Source organism: Phoxinus phoxinus, assembly GCF_949152265.1.
Source record: "Phoxinus phoxinus genome assembly, chromosome: 2".
NCBI lineage: Eukaryota > Metazoa > Chordata > Actinopteri > Cypriniformes > Leuciscidae > Phoxinus > Phoxinus phoxinus.
The window spans coordinates 28,089,210-28,108,388 of record NC_136877.1 but is presented as its reverse complement, the minus strand read 5'-3'; the positions used below and the strand labels follow the sequence as shown (position 1 = coordinate 28,108,388).

Below are 19,179 nucleotides of genomic sequence, written 5' to 3'. Positions count from 1 at the left end.
AGGGAAGGAAACGAGAAGCACCCCTGGAGGGTTAGACACTACATTTACCTTTCAGCTGACAATATGTGGTGAAAATTACATTTACATACAAAATTACATCCCAAAAAAGGGACATTCATAATTTTAAAAAATCCAATCTTTTTAGCTTACTTTTTACTAAAGGACAAGATTGAGGAATGGAAAGGGATGTTAGTGTAACATGTAGATAACAGGGGGCGCCAGAGGACCACAAACAAACTTCTCAGCACAGCTTTCAGCTTCATCCACACGTAGTCATAAACTCCTTTCTGTCGGACAGTGCTCACACTGAAATCCGTTCAAAAGTTTGGGGTCAGTAAGATTTTTTTGAAAGAAATGACTTTTTATTTGGTAAGGATGGTGTCAATGCTGTTTTTTTGTTGCTGTTTTTTACTTTCAATTACTGTAATTGAAGAATCGTAAAAAATAAATGATCTAGCAGTTTTAAGCAGTAGGCCTACATCTGTATTCGACATTGATAATGATACATGTTTCTTGAGCACCAAATCAGCATATATTTTTCTGAACTGAAGGATCACGTGGCAGTAAAGATTTACGAATGTTATGTCTGCTGAAAATTTAGCTTTAGCATCACAGGAATAAATCACATTTTAAAAAATATACAAAAACTGTTATTATAATAATATTTTGCAATAGCTAATTTTTTTTGTACTATACTTTAGATCAAATAAATGCAGCAATGCTTTCAAAAACGCTCTACAATAAGGTTTCATTAGTTAGCATTAACACTTAACATGCCTAGTGATTTTCATTGATGTTAAAGTTGCATCAGTTCATGTTAGCTTAGGTTCATTTTGACAAAGAATGAACCGTTGTAGTTTTATTAACTAACCTTAGATTAATAAATACTGTAACAATTGTATTTCTCATTGTTAATGGCAGTTAAAACATTAACATTAAATAAAGGAAGGGGACCTCATTTAGTGTTACAAAAATCACTTAAATTGTTAAAAATATAAATAAACCTTTTTTTAATTTTTAATTTATTTCTGAGTACAATTCTACAGAGAAACATTACATCAAAATACAAAGGAAAGGAAGATAGCGTTTGCATGAATGAATATCTGCTCATGTTCAACACAACAGTTCTTTCCAACTTACCTCAATGAGTAAAAATCACCATACACACACGTTGGGTTTGTGTTTTATGGGTACATACCAGCAAATTATTTTTATACTGTACAAACTGTACAGTTTGAAATGGTATATTCTATCCCCTATATAATAATATATATATTATTATATAATATTATATCCCCTATATAAAATGTATAAGCTGTTTTAATCATGTGGACCAACATTTTGTAGGGAATACCTGGAAGTCGGTTTTCATGATATGTCATTATATTAGTAAGGACATTTGGCCCTATAGCTTAACTGTAATAACAAGTCAGAAGAATAATTTTAACGATTAACTTAATCAACAAAATAATGAGGTTTGATCAAGCACATATTTATCTACAACTTCAGATCTTGAAGAAATTGTTCCTTTAAGTGTTGTTATGGATATAGAGTAAATCAATTATATTTCTGATTCTCCATAGTTATCATACTGTAATGCCCTGCACTATGTGTATGAACTAATCATAAAGTGAGCCTATTTCTTAAGACAATCTTCACATCTAGAAAATAGTTCCGTTTTATTATGATAGCTAGCTTCTTCATTCACAATTTTGAGGATTATTAAGGTTATTTACATCAATATAAAAGGGACAAGGTTTGGATTAACATCTGCTGATGTTTTGAGCTTTTCATGGCTGTTAAAGTGTGCAGAAGCAATTAGTATTTACATATACTGGTAGTTAATCAAAGATGAAATCTTGTATTTGTGTGCATTAATTTGCACGTAGAAGAAACCAAATAAAACCAGTGAAGTACAGTGTGTGCACATGCATGTGTGGAGGCTAGTAGTAATAAAGTGATGTGAAAGGCAATGCTTTATTCTTTTTAATTTTGTGAGTGCTGGGATGAGACATGCATATGCCAAGCAAAAGGACACACACCTATACAAATTAGAGACGAGTCTGTGTTTCTTGAAGCCACAGCAAAGAAACTGAGTGCAACATTCCAAACATGTGAAAGTGAGTTTTATTGAACCTGAAACTGTCCATCTTTGCTTTTTTCTTACAAAGAACAAAATTTCCAGCATATATATATATATTATTTTTAATGGAAAGGTCTCAGGTTATGCAACAGTTAGCTGTGAAGCAAAATAAGAAAAGTAATTGGTCAACAGACTAGTATTATCAACAAATGGTAGCTATATAAAATTGGTTAGATCATATTAAATATTTTAGAGTGGAGAGGTTAAGACTTCATTGGAACAGTTGAATGGCTCAACAGCAGAAAGCAAATACAAGTTCAACCTGTTACGCTCCAGTTTTAATCAGGCAATACGCCCTTATGGATGAAAGAACAGCCATCAGCTGACAGAAAGGAATGAATTGCGCTCGTTCAAACTGAGGTCTCGTGGTTTTGTGAAGAATAAATGGTCACCAAAAAAAAAGAACGCTCACGTTGGAATGAGTGTTTAACCCTGTTTATGTCTGCAATTCACTGCAAGGAGGGCAACAGCATCACATCGCATGGATGTGTCACATGTGACCTACTCTTGGTTTGCTGACTAGTGGAGAGCAGATGCTTTGATAGCCATCAGCCTTGGTCGTGAGGGTTGCTTATCTTTAGGAATGTTTGGGTTTAAACTTTTTGAATGTTCATCTGCAGAGTTCAAAGATCACTTGTTGTCCCGTCGTAGAAGCTACTCCTTACCATTGACTGCGAGAGATTTGAGCTGACCGTCCTCCTCTACCTCCACTCTCTCTTGACCGTTCTCTACAATACTGTAATGACACGAAAGTTAGCTGTACAGTGAGATTACATTACCACTAGATATGGTAATTATAATCTCAGTTAAAGGCTTAGTCAAATAAGCAACGATTTATGAGCAATTAGCATAGATATGTAGTGACTGAATAACTTTATGCAAAAGTGTACTGCGTAACATGCTTGAAGTTATGAATCACTATTAGAGGCTATTACAGAATGTTCTTTGGTACCGTTTGGTGGTGATCCTCCTTCCATTGATGAATTTGGTGGATGTTGAGACAGAGCGGAAGTTTCCCATTCCACCTCCACCACCAAAAGAAGAGGAGGAAAATGAGGTGAAACCACCCCCACCCCCACCCATTGGGCCGAACGGGGTGAATCCTACAGAAAAGATGATGATGATGTTCAAATACACAAAAAGTATGGCAATCCTACCCAGAAGTACTTTTGAATTTTCACTGGTTCCACACAGATTAACATACCAGTGTTGAACCCAGAAAAGGCAGGACCAAATGGAGAAAATCCAGGAAAGAATGGACCTGTCGTTCTGCTCCTGCTCACACCCCTATGATGCCGCCCACCACCAAAGAAATCTTCAAAGGGGTCATCAGCTAAATCAAAACAAAAACAAAAGTGAAATACTGTTATGAATGTAAATGACAGATATATGTTAGGAAAAAAGTGGTTCCAGATGAACAATTAATCGAGAACTACTGAACAACAGATTCACATGCTTGATAGCTATCACAAAGACCACTGAAACATTTACCAACAGCACAATATTGTTTTACAGAACCTCTTTACAGCATCTAAATATGGACACAGTGAGTATTTTTCTCGTAACAGTTCTCGTCAAAATGCTCATTGTTGTCATGCCACAGTTATGAATTGTCAGAGATAAGCCACTTCAAAGAGCTCATAAATGTACGGTGCGTTATGAATTTAAAATTAGTCAATTTGTGAATATACGGTAACTGTCAAACAAGTAGTAAATGTTAGAGTATATGATTCTATCCCAGGTGACTTATAACAGGGAGAATCTCCCTGAAGCAACCTGGAGTTATCAGTTAAATACTGAAGTGCTATGTACATTGCTCAAGGGCACATCAGTGATGTCTCATGATCCTTTCATGCAGAGCTCAAACCCACACATTTTCGGTTTCCAGCTTTGAATAAATTGCACATTTAATTTTTTCTAACCCGTTCATCAGAATACTAGGTAATTGGCGTCTACAAAGGTCTATTTTTATTCTTTCTCATAGTGTTGGGGCCAGTGTTGCAATGTAGAAATACAGTATGCCAGCTGAAACATGCCCAAATCAATGTTTCTCCATTTTCAGGCACTGAGGCGCCTTCACATTAACTTATCACAGCTCCTTCAAGCAGTTTGATTTGGCAGGCAGAACCATGCCTGATATCTTTTCCAACACATGCACAGCACACACAGTTATTCTAACCCACCCCCAACTTTGTCATGGCTACATAAACACAAGTAAACAGCATTGACCTTCTATCATCAAGGATGGTGTTCCTGAAACATTCACATGTATACCCACATCTATTTGACTGCTGTATAGAAATAATCCTAAGTAGTTTGACATTTTGCTCACAGAACACGCATGCAAACACATTAATGTTGTTGAACATAACTCGTTCCCACTCTCTGTAGCGGCCTAGAGCTATAAGCATTCCCGTTCTCTTGCTGCTCTTTTATTCAGAAGCTATTTCTGAGAACATTCCTAGTGGATGATGCACGGTCTCTTCTCGTCGCACTGGTCTGAGTGTTCTCGCCATATTTAGAGTGCCTGTATGTTTTACACATATGCCGTTGAGTAGGGCTCGACATTAACACTTGCTTGGATTTTTTGAAGGGACAAGTAAAAGAGAATTTTACTTGCCCGACCGGACAAGTAGCCTGATTAAAACGTTTATAAGAAAATAACTAGGAAATCACTGAAACGAGATAATTATTCTGATTTTATTACATTTATTGTAAGTTGTGATCGATAGTGGATAGTACATTTATTAGGCCTACTGACGGGAACAAGGTTGCGCTGTTGAGGCTCGCGCAGCTTCTTGAGAAGAAATAGAAACAAATGAGCGCAACACACACACACACACACACACACAGTTTTCACACCTGAAAGTCCGCACCAAGATCCGAACCAGTTCATGTTTTGATACATTTTATACATTCGGTAAGTTTTGGTTTGGTTTAACACTGCAATTATGCGAGCGCACTAAATAATTTTCCATGACATGCTTGCGTCCTGTCGTCATCATCTATGTGGGCTGCATCGTGACATTGATTGGTTTGTAAACAGACGTGCGTCTGACGTCAGCATGTTGTCAAATCGGCAGGTAACTTTGACAGCAATGAATGAACAGACGCATATATCGTTGCCACTATACGGTTATTATTACGGCATTACTACCTGCAGCACCAACAATACACGAGGCTAGTTCAAAATCACCAAATGAACGTCCTCGTTGTGTGAACATCTTATTGTCGCTGGGAGGAAAGGAGGAGAAGACTGCAAGCAATCCTGCGAGAACCACCGGATCCCGTAAATGGTCGAAAAGTCCGAACCACACAGAAAATGCTTTCACACTAGAAACGAACCAAACCTTTGTTCAGTTTGATCCAGACTGACGCATGGTCCAGTGGGGGTTTCTATTGGTGATATGTAGCGCGGCTGGCTGCCCCTCGCCGTCCACATTTGCCAGATTTTATAACCTGGAAGTCCCTGCACTGCAGGCACATGTTCTTTCTGAATGATTGAGGCCGGCCTCTACAAGCCCGGCCCTTCATAACTAAATGAGGCCACTGGCCGTTCGTCTTTATGACTTGGAATCCCTGCGCTGCAGGTGCAGGTCCCTCTGTGTGAGTGAGGCCAGCCTCAGGGAAACCGGCCCCTTATATTAGGGACCTGTACGTGTCGTTGCGCTTATCATAGCACGGCGTGATTGGATTGGTTCCCCATAACGTATAACTACACAATACGACTGACTCGGTTACTAATGTAACCTCGGTTCCCTGAGATAAGGGAACGAGTATTGCGTATACGCCCGTGCCATGGCGCGCAAGACTTGGCAATTTGTCGCTTCAGTCGATTAAACCTGAATCTTTTATAGGCAGATGCCCCGTCCCTTCTGGCATGCTCTGCGCTCAGCTCCGATTGGTTTGCGCAGTTACGATGCTCTGCCATTGGTTCGTGCAGTTTCCACTGACCCGCCAAATAGCGTGTGAGTAAGCCTCAGCACTGTTATGGCTGTAAAGTAGCACTGCGTTATTTTATAAAAGGCTTCAGTATTTCGGAGAAAAGGAGTTTTCCCTATAGTGTATAGCTACGCAATACTCATTCCCTTATCTCAGGGAACCAAGGTTATATTATTAACCGAGACATTTTCATTACTGAATGATTCAGCGTTTTGAACGAATCGGTTGAGTCAAAGATTCAATGACCCATTCATAAACAGCTGTCTCATCCTTGAATGAATCAAGCGTTTGAAAAAAAACACCTCCTACTGGGGGTTTAGTGTTATGTTTAAAAGTATCATTCTTTCAACGTCTCTTATTTGTGTATTTAAAACAATCTCATAACATTATTTAATACAATTGTAATTTTTTCATTATTTAATGCATTTAATTTGATCAGCCCCACCTAGGGTAACAGCCCTATAGTGTCTTATTATTTTAAATAATTGAATGTATTGATCAAAACTAAGAATTTAAAATGAAAGATGAAGCATACATTTATTGTAATAAGATTGGGGGGGGGGGGCCTTTAAAGGTGCAGATAATACAATATGCAGATTTAAATATATCCAAGCTGATTGAACACGGATGAGAATATTGCTTCAGAATAAATTATAACACAAAAAAAATTCCAGACAAGCAACTTTTTTACTCGGACAAGTGAATGACAGATTTACTTGACAAGCACATGAAAAGACAATGTCGAGCCCTGCATTGAGCCATTTGTTGTGACTATGGACTCTCAAGCTCTAAAAAGATATTTATATTATGCATTATGCCATTATTCTTGGATAATCCTCAGAATACTTGGAATGTAAAGAAAAGTAAAAATTGAGATTCTTTGTGTTGTTTTAAAGCAAAAAAAAAAAAAGAAGCTAAATTAAACAGCATACTTATGTGTAATGACATCAAAGTAAAAATATATTTTATAAAAGGTTTTTTTAAAAAGCTGTTCCCATAATACACCCATGTTAAGAGCAAATTTTTGTGAATATTTTTAGTGAGCAATATAATTACGGTAGATTAACAGAATGCTAATCGACTAATGAACCAAAGCTCCGATAAGTTCATGCTAAACCTAATTACCTAATTAGAACTCAAACCACGTTATTACTTTCACAGAGACACTGTGAGAGATTAAATGACCTTCATTTCCTCTCTTTGGGAATTTTGTTCTCATTTTTCACTGACAATAACCTCTTTATTCTGGAAACATGCAGGTTAAATGTGGTTTTGCCATTGAAAACTGAAATAGAACAGAGAAAAAGTATTGGTAACACTTTGTATGAAGTCCATGCTTATAATGAATTATAGCCCCATTTATACTTATTTATAAGTATTACTATTCTATAAATATATTTATAAAGACCTATACTGCATTAAGAACGGTTATAGTTACATTGATTTAGAAGTAATTGTAAAAATAATATAAGTGTATAATGGATTATGAGCATGTGCATTGAAAAAGCAAATGCATGACTTATAAGTATTACTTAGCCAGTCATATGGTTCCATGAATGGTCATTTTGATTAGTTAAAATCTCCTCAGCCATATGAATGGTATTGCTTACAGGAGTTTGAAATTATACTTTAAAAAATATTGTTGCAGTGTTTGCTCGTATATAATATTAAAAAAAGATTTTAAAAAATCAACTGTTTGTATTAATGATTTCTGTGTTAGTTAGTTTATTACAGGAATTATTGTTCATTGGTTACATTTACAAATAAACAACTCAACATGATTTCTTAACATTTGCTTTAGGAAAATTGCATCCTATGTTTTCACTTTAATAAAAGGCATCAATGATTTATAGAGGTTAGTAACTGTATTATCACTCACAATAAGTATTTATAAGTAAACAACACAGCTATTAATAACAATATATTCACTTCTTTGACAGAAATAAATCTGAATTACTAAAAGTAATTGTATAATATAACAACATTATAGCAATGCAGGTTGCATCTTTATAAATACATTCATGGAACTATACAACTGGCTAATTAATACTTCTAAATCAGTGTATAATGGATTGTGAGCATGCGCATTGAAAAACCAAATGCATGACTTATAAATGTAACTATAACTGTTCTTATAATGCAGTATTGGTCTTAATGAGTCTAAATATATTTATAGAATAGTAATACTAAATTATAAATAAGTATAAAATGGGGCTTATTATAAGCATGGGCTTCATAGAAATTGTTACCAAATTATTTTATGTACTCTTTCTATTCCACCTTTATTTTTCCCTTCATTAAATCAATATAAATGATTAAGCATGCACCTACCAAAGAAATCTCCAAATGGATCTCGGCCTCCAAAGAATTCCCTGAAGACATCATCTGGATTACGGAATGTGAATCCGCCCATGAAATCCTCGTCATAATGGCCACCTTTCCCAAAAATAAATAATTACAGGAACACCACATTTCCAAAAACAGTTAAAAATCGAAATAAGGAATAACTTCACTTACCTCTATTAGACAGGCCTTCTTTACCATATCTATCATACTGTCTCCGTTTGTTTTCTGTATGAAAGAAAAATGCTGCTTTTAGTTTCACACAAAACCGACGCAGACTAATAGGGTTTACAATAATTACACACTAACACACACACTAAATATTACCTTGACCTCAGAAAAGGCACACTGTTGCCATTTGCAAGCTTACTGAAACCTATTTTAGGTGATTCTAATACTCGTGTGACAATCCATACCATGCACGTTTAAATACAGCTTTTTCTACAGGGCTTAAAAAGGAAAGACCTGCATTCAGCTAGGACACAACTAATAATATTCAATAAAAAGGTCAGAAGCAGATGTGCAAGGACAACCACTCAAGGAAGGACAAATTAAACTGGCCATTTTCAAAGAGTTCAGAAATGTTGGCTTATACAGTCAAGATTTAATCCAGGGCACTGTGACTCTCCGGTTTTGCTCCAAACTCTTTCCTATTCTGAGGACGTGTGCCATACAACATGTTTAAAACATTCATGAATCAAACATTTCAACTACCGACTGCCTTAGAATAATTCAGAGCTCATTCTGGATTCAGCTCTTTCAGCTTTATGACGTTTTTATCAGCATAAAGGGACTGTCTGATGGGCATTCATTCCACAACAATTTGTTAATGTCTCAAGTCACCTATTTATGTTAGTAAATTAAAACATTCATTCTCAAATAAAAATGAACAGGGCATCATATTTAAAAAAAAAAAAAAAACTTTACAGTATCCTTGTTACACGTACATGTAGTTACTTTAGTAATAACAATCAATTATGCATAATTGCATGCAAACCAAACCCTAATCCAACCCTATAGTAAGTACATGTAGTTCATTATTATTACTCAGTACTTAAATTATTTAGAAGTAGAATTACACAGTAACATGGACACCTTAAAAGAAAGTGTAGCCAAACATACAAATAGCCAATACCATCTGACAGGACTTCATATGCTTCTGAGATCTCTTTAAACTTCATCTCTGCCTCTTCTTTTATTTCTGGGTTTTTGTCTGGATGCCACTTTAGTGCTTGTTTTTTGTACCTGTAAAAACACACACAAACACACATTAAAAAAAGTATTGTTAAGAGTGAACAACGGCAACACAAAAGAAAGTACTTCATTCTTAGTTTATCCAAAAGTACAGCAAATATGAGGGTCATTAAATAAACAATAGAAATAGTGACCAGTGACAAGATCCAAGATATGTTTTTCACCAAAATTCTTGATGCGGATTTAAAACCAGACTTTGTTAACTAACAATGTTTAATTGATGTCACACAATGATAAAATTTACACACACATGTATATTATGGTCTTAAATTGCACATAACTTGTTATTTTAAACCCATGACAAATACTATTTATACATACAGTAATAGTTCAAGGACACAAATTGTTCATTGTAAAGTACTGCACTGTCCTCATTTATTATGCTAGCACATTGAGTCACGCACCACTTAACCACTTTCAATACAGGTCATGCTGCACAATACAACTTCGGTAGGTGTGACAACAGGTCAGCATCTCTGCACACTAAGCCTGAGTCAGCGATACACAGCCGACCAGCAGGACACAGCAGGGTCAATGGCCTAAACCAAAGACTCCATACACCAGGGGATTTGTCCTTTTGCACATATTTTAATAGTGTTTGCCCTCTGTAGCTCTGTGCTTCGAATTTGCTGATGGTTATGAGGTGAATTTCTAGTGACCAGGATTCAATAGACGCTTGCTTATCTGAAAAACAAAGGACTAAACACCCTTTTCTAGGGAGGTAGCAGATGAATAAGTACATTCCTGATGTACACTCCTCATCTATCTATCTATCCATTCCCTTTCTCTGTGTCCAGTGCATGACTGTTTACATACATACATACAATACAGCCCTGAAGCATTATGCACAAAACAAGTAATGAGAAGAGAAAGAAATATACAATATAACAAACAATAGAAAGAATATTAATAAAAAATAATATGGATATAATAATAATAAATTATTATTATGATTATTATTATTATTCATATTAAAATGTATTTTATTTTTAAAACTATATGTAGATGGTCTTTTTATTAATCGAAAAAAATAAGATGAAAAAAATATATAATAATAAATGGTTTCTAAGGGTGTGCCGATGAAAAATGAATTTTACAGCAATTGATGGGTAGCTGTCTTCCCCCAATAACATCTGCATCAGTTTCTGAAGAGCAATAAAACTGTGGCATGAGGTTAGCGATTGTCAAAGCATTTCTCTCTCCCCTCTTTATATAAACCACAGTGTCTGTCTCAACCTCACCAGTGCCACAGAGAACACAACAAACTCGTTCTTCTTTTGGCAGTCATGTCGGTGTCTGCCTTTTTCTATTGCCAAACTGTATCAGTGTTATCACAAAGTGTTGATTTTTATTTACGAGAACATTAGAAGCGATGGATTGAGACAAACACACATTAATAACGCTATCAGCAAAGAGGTCTCACATGGATGGCATCAACTAACCCCTGCTGTGTTGCACAGTCACTGTTATCATTACTGCACTACGTGTACAAAAATAGATGGCCGTGACAGGACACAGAGTACTTACGATTTCTTTATATCGTCATAGGATGCATTTTTCGTCACACCCAGGATCTCGTAATAATCCCCCATGGCTCAGGTTTCTTCTTTTTTTTCACTCCACTGGATGACAAATATTCAGCAGTGGCCCTGGAAAGAGAGAGAGAAATCTAGTTGAAGAAGATATCCAACAAACAGAGGGTGTGTTTTGGTAGCTATGTGGGTGTGTGGCTACTGTGAGGGACAACCTCAAACAAACCAACATGTCATGTGAAAGCACCTCTTACATAAAAAGCATATATAAGGAACCGACTGATTTATGACTATTTGTTATTCCCTCTTGTCTCCTGTGTAAGATTTCAGTTCCCTTTGGGAAATCCTATTATCTTCTAATCTACATGGCCATACTCCAGCTTGGTTTAACCCTAATAAGATATGAACATAGACATAGTAAATATAATATATTATATAAATAAATCATTTTCAAAAAGCAGTTTACAGATGTTCTTACAGCATTTTCTGTACAACCCATCTATAACTCCTAAAACCTACAAGCCATTTTTAAAACCGCTATGAGTCATCTCAAATCTAAACTTCTAATGAAGAACAAAATGTCAAGTGCTTTCAAACAAACCTAATACCCAGTTCCAATAGCTTTCCAGCTGGATCTCATTGGTTATTTATATCTGCAGTGTCCTTCAGGACAGGCCCAGAGGTGATCATGGCACAGCACTGGCTTTCCTCTGCGTTTTCCAAGTAAAGGCTGGAATACACTACACGACTTTTAACAACTGAACAGATTTTAAAACACTAGGCATCATACACTTGCCGACTTTGTAAATGGTCAGGAAACTGGCCATCATATACCAAATGAATGAGGATCACGCATTAACAGACTGTAAAGTTGTTCCAAACAGAGAAAGATGTGCCTCGTTGCCAACAGATGCGCGACAAATGAAAACAATATGTGTTCTAAAATAGGCTCAAAAAACGACTGGATGAAATCATGAAGGAGCGCCGTTGCTAGTGGGGTGAAAGGTGGTGACAGTTATAGGGGCCCCCACTGCCCAAGGGCCCCACTAAATCAAGTACTGGTAGTTATGCTACAGTATATATTCCCCTACTCTTACGATTCATTATAATTAATAATAATAATACAAATAAATATATATATATTATATATATATATAAATCGCAAGTCCCACCCCAGCTAGTGATCAGATTTGAGGCTAAAGTAAAGTTAGAGTGGAGACTGACTGAAAAAGTTGTGTAGGGGGATCGGGGTACCACCCCACAAACACAAGAGCGTTCGTAGTTAGTTACCGTTTGATTATTTTTAGGTTATTATTTTGCAACCATAAAATAACATTCTGAGAATGTTGCAGCATGATTAATTTTAAATAACCTTAAAATAACAACCTAAAAATAACCATTAATTAAGGAAAGTTCTGTATATTTAATAACCCAACCTTCCAATTAAAGTGTTGCAGATGTTTTTGTGTAATGACCTAAACAGATCTCTAGTTTAATACAGCACTTATGATAAAATGAGATCAATCAAAATGTGTTATAATGATCAGATAAATCCAACTTTATAGCTAACATACAGTAGAAACTCGAAAAATTTGAATATCGTGCAAAAGTTCCATTTATTTCAGTAATTCAACTTAAAAGGTGAAACTAATTTATTATATAGACTCATTACATGCAAAGTGAGATATTTCAAGCCTTTATTTGTTATATTTTTGATGATTATGGCATACAGCTTATGAAAACCCCAAATTCAAAATTAGAATATTGTGAAAAGGTTTTCATAGTTGTAAGCCTTAATCATCAAAATTATAACAAATAAAGGCTTGAAATATCTCACTTTGCATGTAATGAGTCTATATAATATATTAGTTTCACCTTTTAAGTTGAATTACTGAAATACATTTTTTTTTCGTGCAATTTTTTTTCTTTTGCACGATATTCACATTTTTTGAGTTTCACCTGTATTAAGCCAGAGTTAAGTTAGGTATAACGTGAAAAGCACAGAAATCATAAATTCGTGGGTTTATCTTCATTTACTGTGATCTGCACACTTTTTCGGATAGATTTTACACCCTTATTGAGAAGAGAACATGATGTTAATCGAGAAGTTTTTGTTTACGGATCAAAAGCAGCATGTCTCGCTAAACTGTACAATTCAGTGGTATCCTACTTTAAGTCAAATAGTTGTTTAATTTTTCTTGTCTGTGAATACATTTCATATTTTAAAAACCATAGATTGTGTCATTGAAAAGTCATTGTTATTAGGTGCTGAAGAAATGTAAAATCTCTATCTGGGTAACCAGTGAAATATAGTAGCCTAAATGATAATGGAAAAATGTAACCTTCCATATGACGGTTGATGTGGTATTTTATTAATTAGTCTAAACAAATAAAACAAGATATGGTTTGTATAATACTGATTATTGGCGTCCACACATCCATCTTCCATACAGCTTATACTGGGTCGCAGATGTGCTGGATGATTACTGACATACAGCGATGTAATGATATCAGAGTAAAGAGGTTATGGGAATGACGTTCTACAAACCACAAACAAACGTTCTATTTCTGTCACGAAAATGTTCCTGGCTAATCAAAAATAAATCGAAAAAAAAAAGAACGTTCTGGGAATCAAAAGCAGTAAAAAAAAGAGGTAGGCCTACACCAGGAAATCTCAAACTTTCTTTAATAAGACAGGTTAGTGTGATGGGATGCCATGCCCTGATTATTATTTTTGCAGGAAAAGGACACCTAATAATAATAATAAGAGCTGCTGATACAGTACATCTCATTACTGTATACCGGGCGGCGCACCGTCCGAACTCAAAGTCCCCGTATTTTGCTATTAGTTTGTTGGTTTGAATAACATGCAGAAAAACAAATATGTGTGTCAGAAAGATTGTTGCTTATGTGATATGGTTTAGAATAACAATACTGCTCTTGATGGATACATTCGTTTTATTCAATAAAATATTATGCAGTCTTTATTTTGCGTTTGACTGTATTCTTTTTATGTTCTGAATGTTTACCACAACCATTATGGGAAACAAAAAAAGAGAGAAAAAAAAAACGTTTATTAGGGCAGTGGGGGCCCACAATGTTTTTTTCAGGGGGCCCAGAATTTACTAGCTACAGCCCTAGACTAGTATTAAGCTAAAACAAGTCTGTGCCAAATCATAAACTACACAATATTCTGTGAAATGTGTCAACTCAAGACTGAACAAAATCTGCAGACTGGTTCTGATTTTCACTAGCATACAGACTGCAAATTGGGGCAAAAATGTTCACTGGACATGTGAAAACCAATGAGGTTCATTCTCGTGTTTCGTAGCACGTTTGAGCTTCCTCAAGAACCAATGAGGTTTGTTCTCGCTCGTCAAGCAGATTGAGTTAAGCTTCTGTTTATGTCTGCTGATCAATGTTTATATGTGAATAAAAGTCAATCAAATCTGTTCATTATATAAAGCGATTGAGTCTCTTCAACCGCTCAATTCATTTGGATTAGTTTTACGGTCTCTATGACATTATTGAAGCATCAAAGTGTCAGTTGTGTAGCTGTCTATAGAGGGGCCGAAAGCTCTCAGCTTTCATCAAAAATATCTTTATTCGTATCCCGAAGATGAACAAAAGTCTTACGAGTTTGGAACGACACAAGGGCGAGTATTTAATGAAATAATTTTCATTTTTGAGTGAACTCCCTTTAATATTGATTAATATGTACAACAAATATAACCTAGTTTTTGATTTGTTTATTTTGGGTTTGCATTCATTTCCCTTTAAGGAAATTAAATACAATATTACAATCTTAAAATTTGTTCAAAATGGGTACAGCTAAAATGGCTAAATAAGGGTTACCCAGGTTGACGCAGCCACAGAAAAACACAACATGATTTGTATTGGCAACAATTAAACCTTGGAACAATAGAGAGAAAGATTATACCATACCTCAGGCCACCCCAGTATCCTCAAATTTCACAACAATGTTTGGCAATGCTTAGTCAGTAAGATCTACTAGTCAGTGTATTATTGTACTTCATAAAAATGTTACACAAACACAAAAACAAATTAATATTGAACATTAATAGCCACAACCATTAAGACAACATAAGGTTGAAAAAAATAGTAACTATTAAATACTTAATAGTTTTACTGTGGTGGTGTTAGGACATAATCCGAGGAATTCTGTGGAATGGATTTTTAAATACGACAAACGGTGTTAAAGCAGCGGAGAGTTTTTATCTGAAAGCACAATCAAAAGTAGAATTTTTTTTTTTTTTACTAAATTACTACAACACAAGGGTGAAAGATATGACTTGACTTTGTGAACTTTGACTGATGATCCACTTTCTGCAGATGCAAATTCTCTTAATACTCAAACCCACTATTTCAAGTCCACTCTTCACCCACTTTTGGACGTTTAAGTGCCTTTCTTTCAAACCACACCTACTGCACAACAGCCAACATTCCTGACTCATGCTACAGTCAATCTTTTCCACCTTTTTATAACAGCCTTTTCATGGACATACAGGTGAAACTCGAAAAATTTGAATATCATGCAAAAAAAATTTATTAAGTAACTTTGAATTACTGAAATAAATGAACTTTTGCACGATACTCAACTTTTAGAGTTTCACCTGTAGGCTATACTTTAAGCAGCAGTTCCCTCTTCTTCACCTTCATCTTTCCTCTGCCATATCTTCCTCCAAAATCTGTTGCACATTCCTTTGCTACTTGTCATGAAACAGCAGTCAGGGCAAGCTCACAAATGTGTGAACAGATGTGAAATGGCTGCTGAATTCTTTGGAGGTTGTTTTCTGGCTTCTCATAGTGGCACTAAGAGGAGGCTGTCAGCTCAGCTCAAAGCAGATCACTTGACTGCAATAACTCTAGCCAAACTTGCACCAAATGACCACAGCTCAGTCAGTTTTAGTTGGTGAAAACTGGTTTAGTGATTTAAAAGGCTATCTTAGACTTCTACATGTGAAAGGCACAACATGAACAGTCCTAAAATAAGTCAGTATGATAGTATGGGGATGTGTCAATGTACATTGATGAAGGATCAGTTTGACAAACCGAAGAGCTGGATATGTTGACCAGATGTTGCCATAATAATTACAAGACAATTTGTCCATGTGGCCATTTGTTTTCTCTTCTTTTTCTTTCTTTGCAAATTTAGGAAAGAGAGAGTATTTAACTTGTCAATGCGAGTGACAGATGAGCCATTGCTATCTAGGGCAATGAAAGTCATTATTTGGCAAGAGTGTGTGTTCAGAGGACAGCTTGATGCTTCCAGTGTTTGAGGTTTATGGCCAACTGAACCAAGTTTCTGACGGTTACTAATTAGAAAAGACAACTAAATTAAGTTTCTCTTTCTATCTTTGAACAAGTACAACAACATTCATTTGTGTTCATCTACAGCACAGAACAAAGGCGCACTTACTGTATTTACAGTAAATTCCTGCATCAACCAAAGACTCTAGAGTAACTTGTTTGTCCAAAAGAGGAACTGTCACAAATAAGGCTGAGGCTATATGAACTTCCTGTAAAATATTACATTTGATCTTTCTGGTAAAACATTCAAATATGTAATACACTAACTATATTATGGACTAAACCAATGTTTATGATAATAATGATGACATAAATATTGTCCGTCAGACTCAACAAACAAGTCTAATTAAGTATTTTTTACAACTAAAATAACTGGAAGTGGATGACCGGAAGCCTAACACAAAAAGTAAAAAAAAAAAAAAAAAACTGAGGCTGTTCTTGCATTTAAATCAAGGTCGACAGATAGAGGCACAGCTTATAGATAAGGTGAAATGAACACTGATACCTCTTCAAAGTCAAAAACTACACAGGAGTACCTTTAATAGCATTAATCTCAAAATACTGGGACATTGACAAAGCACAGATAGCCTAATTAAAGGGGAATTTGGTCGGTTCACTTGAAGACGAAGGCTGTCAGATTATGCCATTTAAAAACTTTTAACTGTCAAACTGACTTGTTATGCATTTCATCCCTGATGAACAAAAAGTGATGCAATTCACTTCAACGTGAAAGTGAAGCCAAACCATCAACAGACACCACTTGGACTACTCTCCATTCTACTGAAATATAACTTATGCTGTCAACTCTGATCTCAAATAAAAATAAGACAAATAAATATTAACAATAGGCCTATGAATAAATATGGAAATGTCAGTTTGAAATTGCAGACCAAAACTTAATCATCAGCTCACAAAACAATCATCAATGCATTTAATTAACATCAGCAATGTAATTAATTATATCAATGTAGTAAGAATGCTAGTAGGCCCTATCACCACATCCATGTAGCAGATGTAAATGGAAGCCCGAGAAAGAGAAACGCTGGCACTTTCTATAACAAGAAAACCGAGATGACTTTCTGCCAAACATGCACGAGCAATTAATAAAATTAAAATTAAAGTATTTGAAGAGCAACGTGGTGTCTTAAGTTTAACTCATAACACTAAAACGAATCGTGGAAATAATCTCAAGCACGTCTCAGGTTCATATAGGCGATCCCAATAAAGCATGTTTACAGGTGTGAGAAGACACGGAATGTACTGGAAACTAAGTCAAACATTTTACCAAATTCCGGTGAATATCGTACGAAACGTTTCACCTACAACAGTTTACACACATAAAATACCCTATTTGACATTTGCATGCAAAACTGATCACCTTACCATTCTGTTGTTATTGTTAGTCAACTTATTGGGCGAAATAAAAGCAGTAGCTAGCCTTAAAAAAAACTATAACTATGGGCGAAGGCTACTATTCAACACTAACGTAAAATCGTTTAAAATGATATCTGAAATCTGATAAAAACTTTTAGATGTCAATAAAAATGTTGCGGCTGAAAGTCAAAACGTTTGTCTTTTGTAAAATTATTAGTATTAAACATTTATTTATTTCTGCCTACCATTTAACTTCATTAAAAATAGATCTGCTGTTGTTCTATGTTGTTTTTGTAGGCTATATGAAAAGGCGCTCCAGTGATCCCCGAGCGGGTGTCCGTGTCTCATATCAGCTGCCTGCCTAAACGGGCATCATAGGCGCGAAACTAGCTTTTGACACACCAAAACATTTGTAGGTTTTTCCATCTCGTTTTCATAGCAAACCGAAAAAAACATCAACATATCTCAAGGTTAAACTCACAAACCTTATGTGTCCTTATCCCGGTGCTTGTTTGGACCTGCGATCAGTGCATTCCAATGATGAGGTCGAGTTTCTTTAGTTGAAATAGCCTACTATTCCTGTAGTAATAGCCAACTCTGTTTGGTCCGAGGTCTGTCCGATTATAAAATAGTCTTAGGTGATCGGTAACTTCCCTATATGAAAGACAGAGGTGAGCAGACGAATATATAACCCTTTATCACTGATATTGGGCTGCCACTAATGTTCTACAACCATCCGCCGACCTCTATAAAGCGACATGATTCTTGTGCAATTTCGTCACTTCCTGTTACCCAAAACAGCTGAAGGAGATGTGACAGGTAGCCTAATGGTGTTGTAATATGGGGAATCAAAAGACTTCTTGAGGGAAAAGGATTCATCTTCATATCTCAAACATTTGCGCCATGTTTAATCTTCTAAGGAGCAGATAAATATGGATTAGCCTATAGATGGACAACAAATATTTACATAATCCACTCATTAAAATAAATCTTATTTTAAACCTAATATATATCTAAATATCAAGCAGAGGACAGAGTTTAAGGTTAGTTACTTATGATGCTGAGACAGAAGAAGTGTAGTGGAAAGTGAAAGTGCAGCTTCCACATTCAATGAAGGATGAGAGGTCATGACCTGTGACTGTCTGCGCCTATACAATCACCAGTGTTTAATGATCTATTCTAGAACAAATCCAATTGAGCTTTAGCAGGCTAATAACCATGCAAATTAGTGACTACAAAGCAGAACCCCTTCACACACCA

The 19,179-nt window shown here is 35.7% G+C and overlaps 1 protein-coding gene across 1 annotated transcript in view; it reads right to left on the bottom strand.

The window, feature by feature from the left end:
• Window positions 1-18,731, bottom strand: part of dnajb6b (DnaJ heat shock protein family (Hsp40) member B6b) — a 49,458-nt gene extending 30,727 nt beyond the window's left edge. Inside the window, exons 1-8 of the mRNA XM_079604885.1 lie at window positions 18,405-18,731; window positions 11,210-11,331; window positions 9,564-9,673; window positions 8,603-8,656; window positions 8,417-8,521; window positions 3,348-3,476; window positions 3,096-3,246; window positions 2,809-2,879 (exon numbers count right to left, since the gene is read on the bottom strand). Of these exons, the coding sequence (XP_079461011.1) occupies window positions 2,809-2,879; window positions 3,096-3,246; window positions 3,348-3,476; window positions 8,417-8,521; window positions 8,603-8,656; window positions 9,564-9,673; window positions 11,210-11,274 (685 nt within the window). The 5' untranslated portion in view covers window positions 11,275-11,331; window positions 18,405-18,731. The remainder of the gene's footprint in view (window positions 1-2,808; window positions 2,880-3,095; window positions 3,247-3,347; window positions 3,477-8,416; window positions 8,522-8,602; window positions 8,657-9,563; window positions 9,674-11,209; window positions 11,332-18,404) is intronic.
• Window positions 18,732-19,179: the final 448 nt, after the last annotated feature.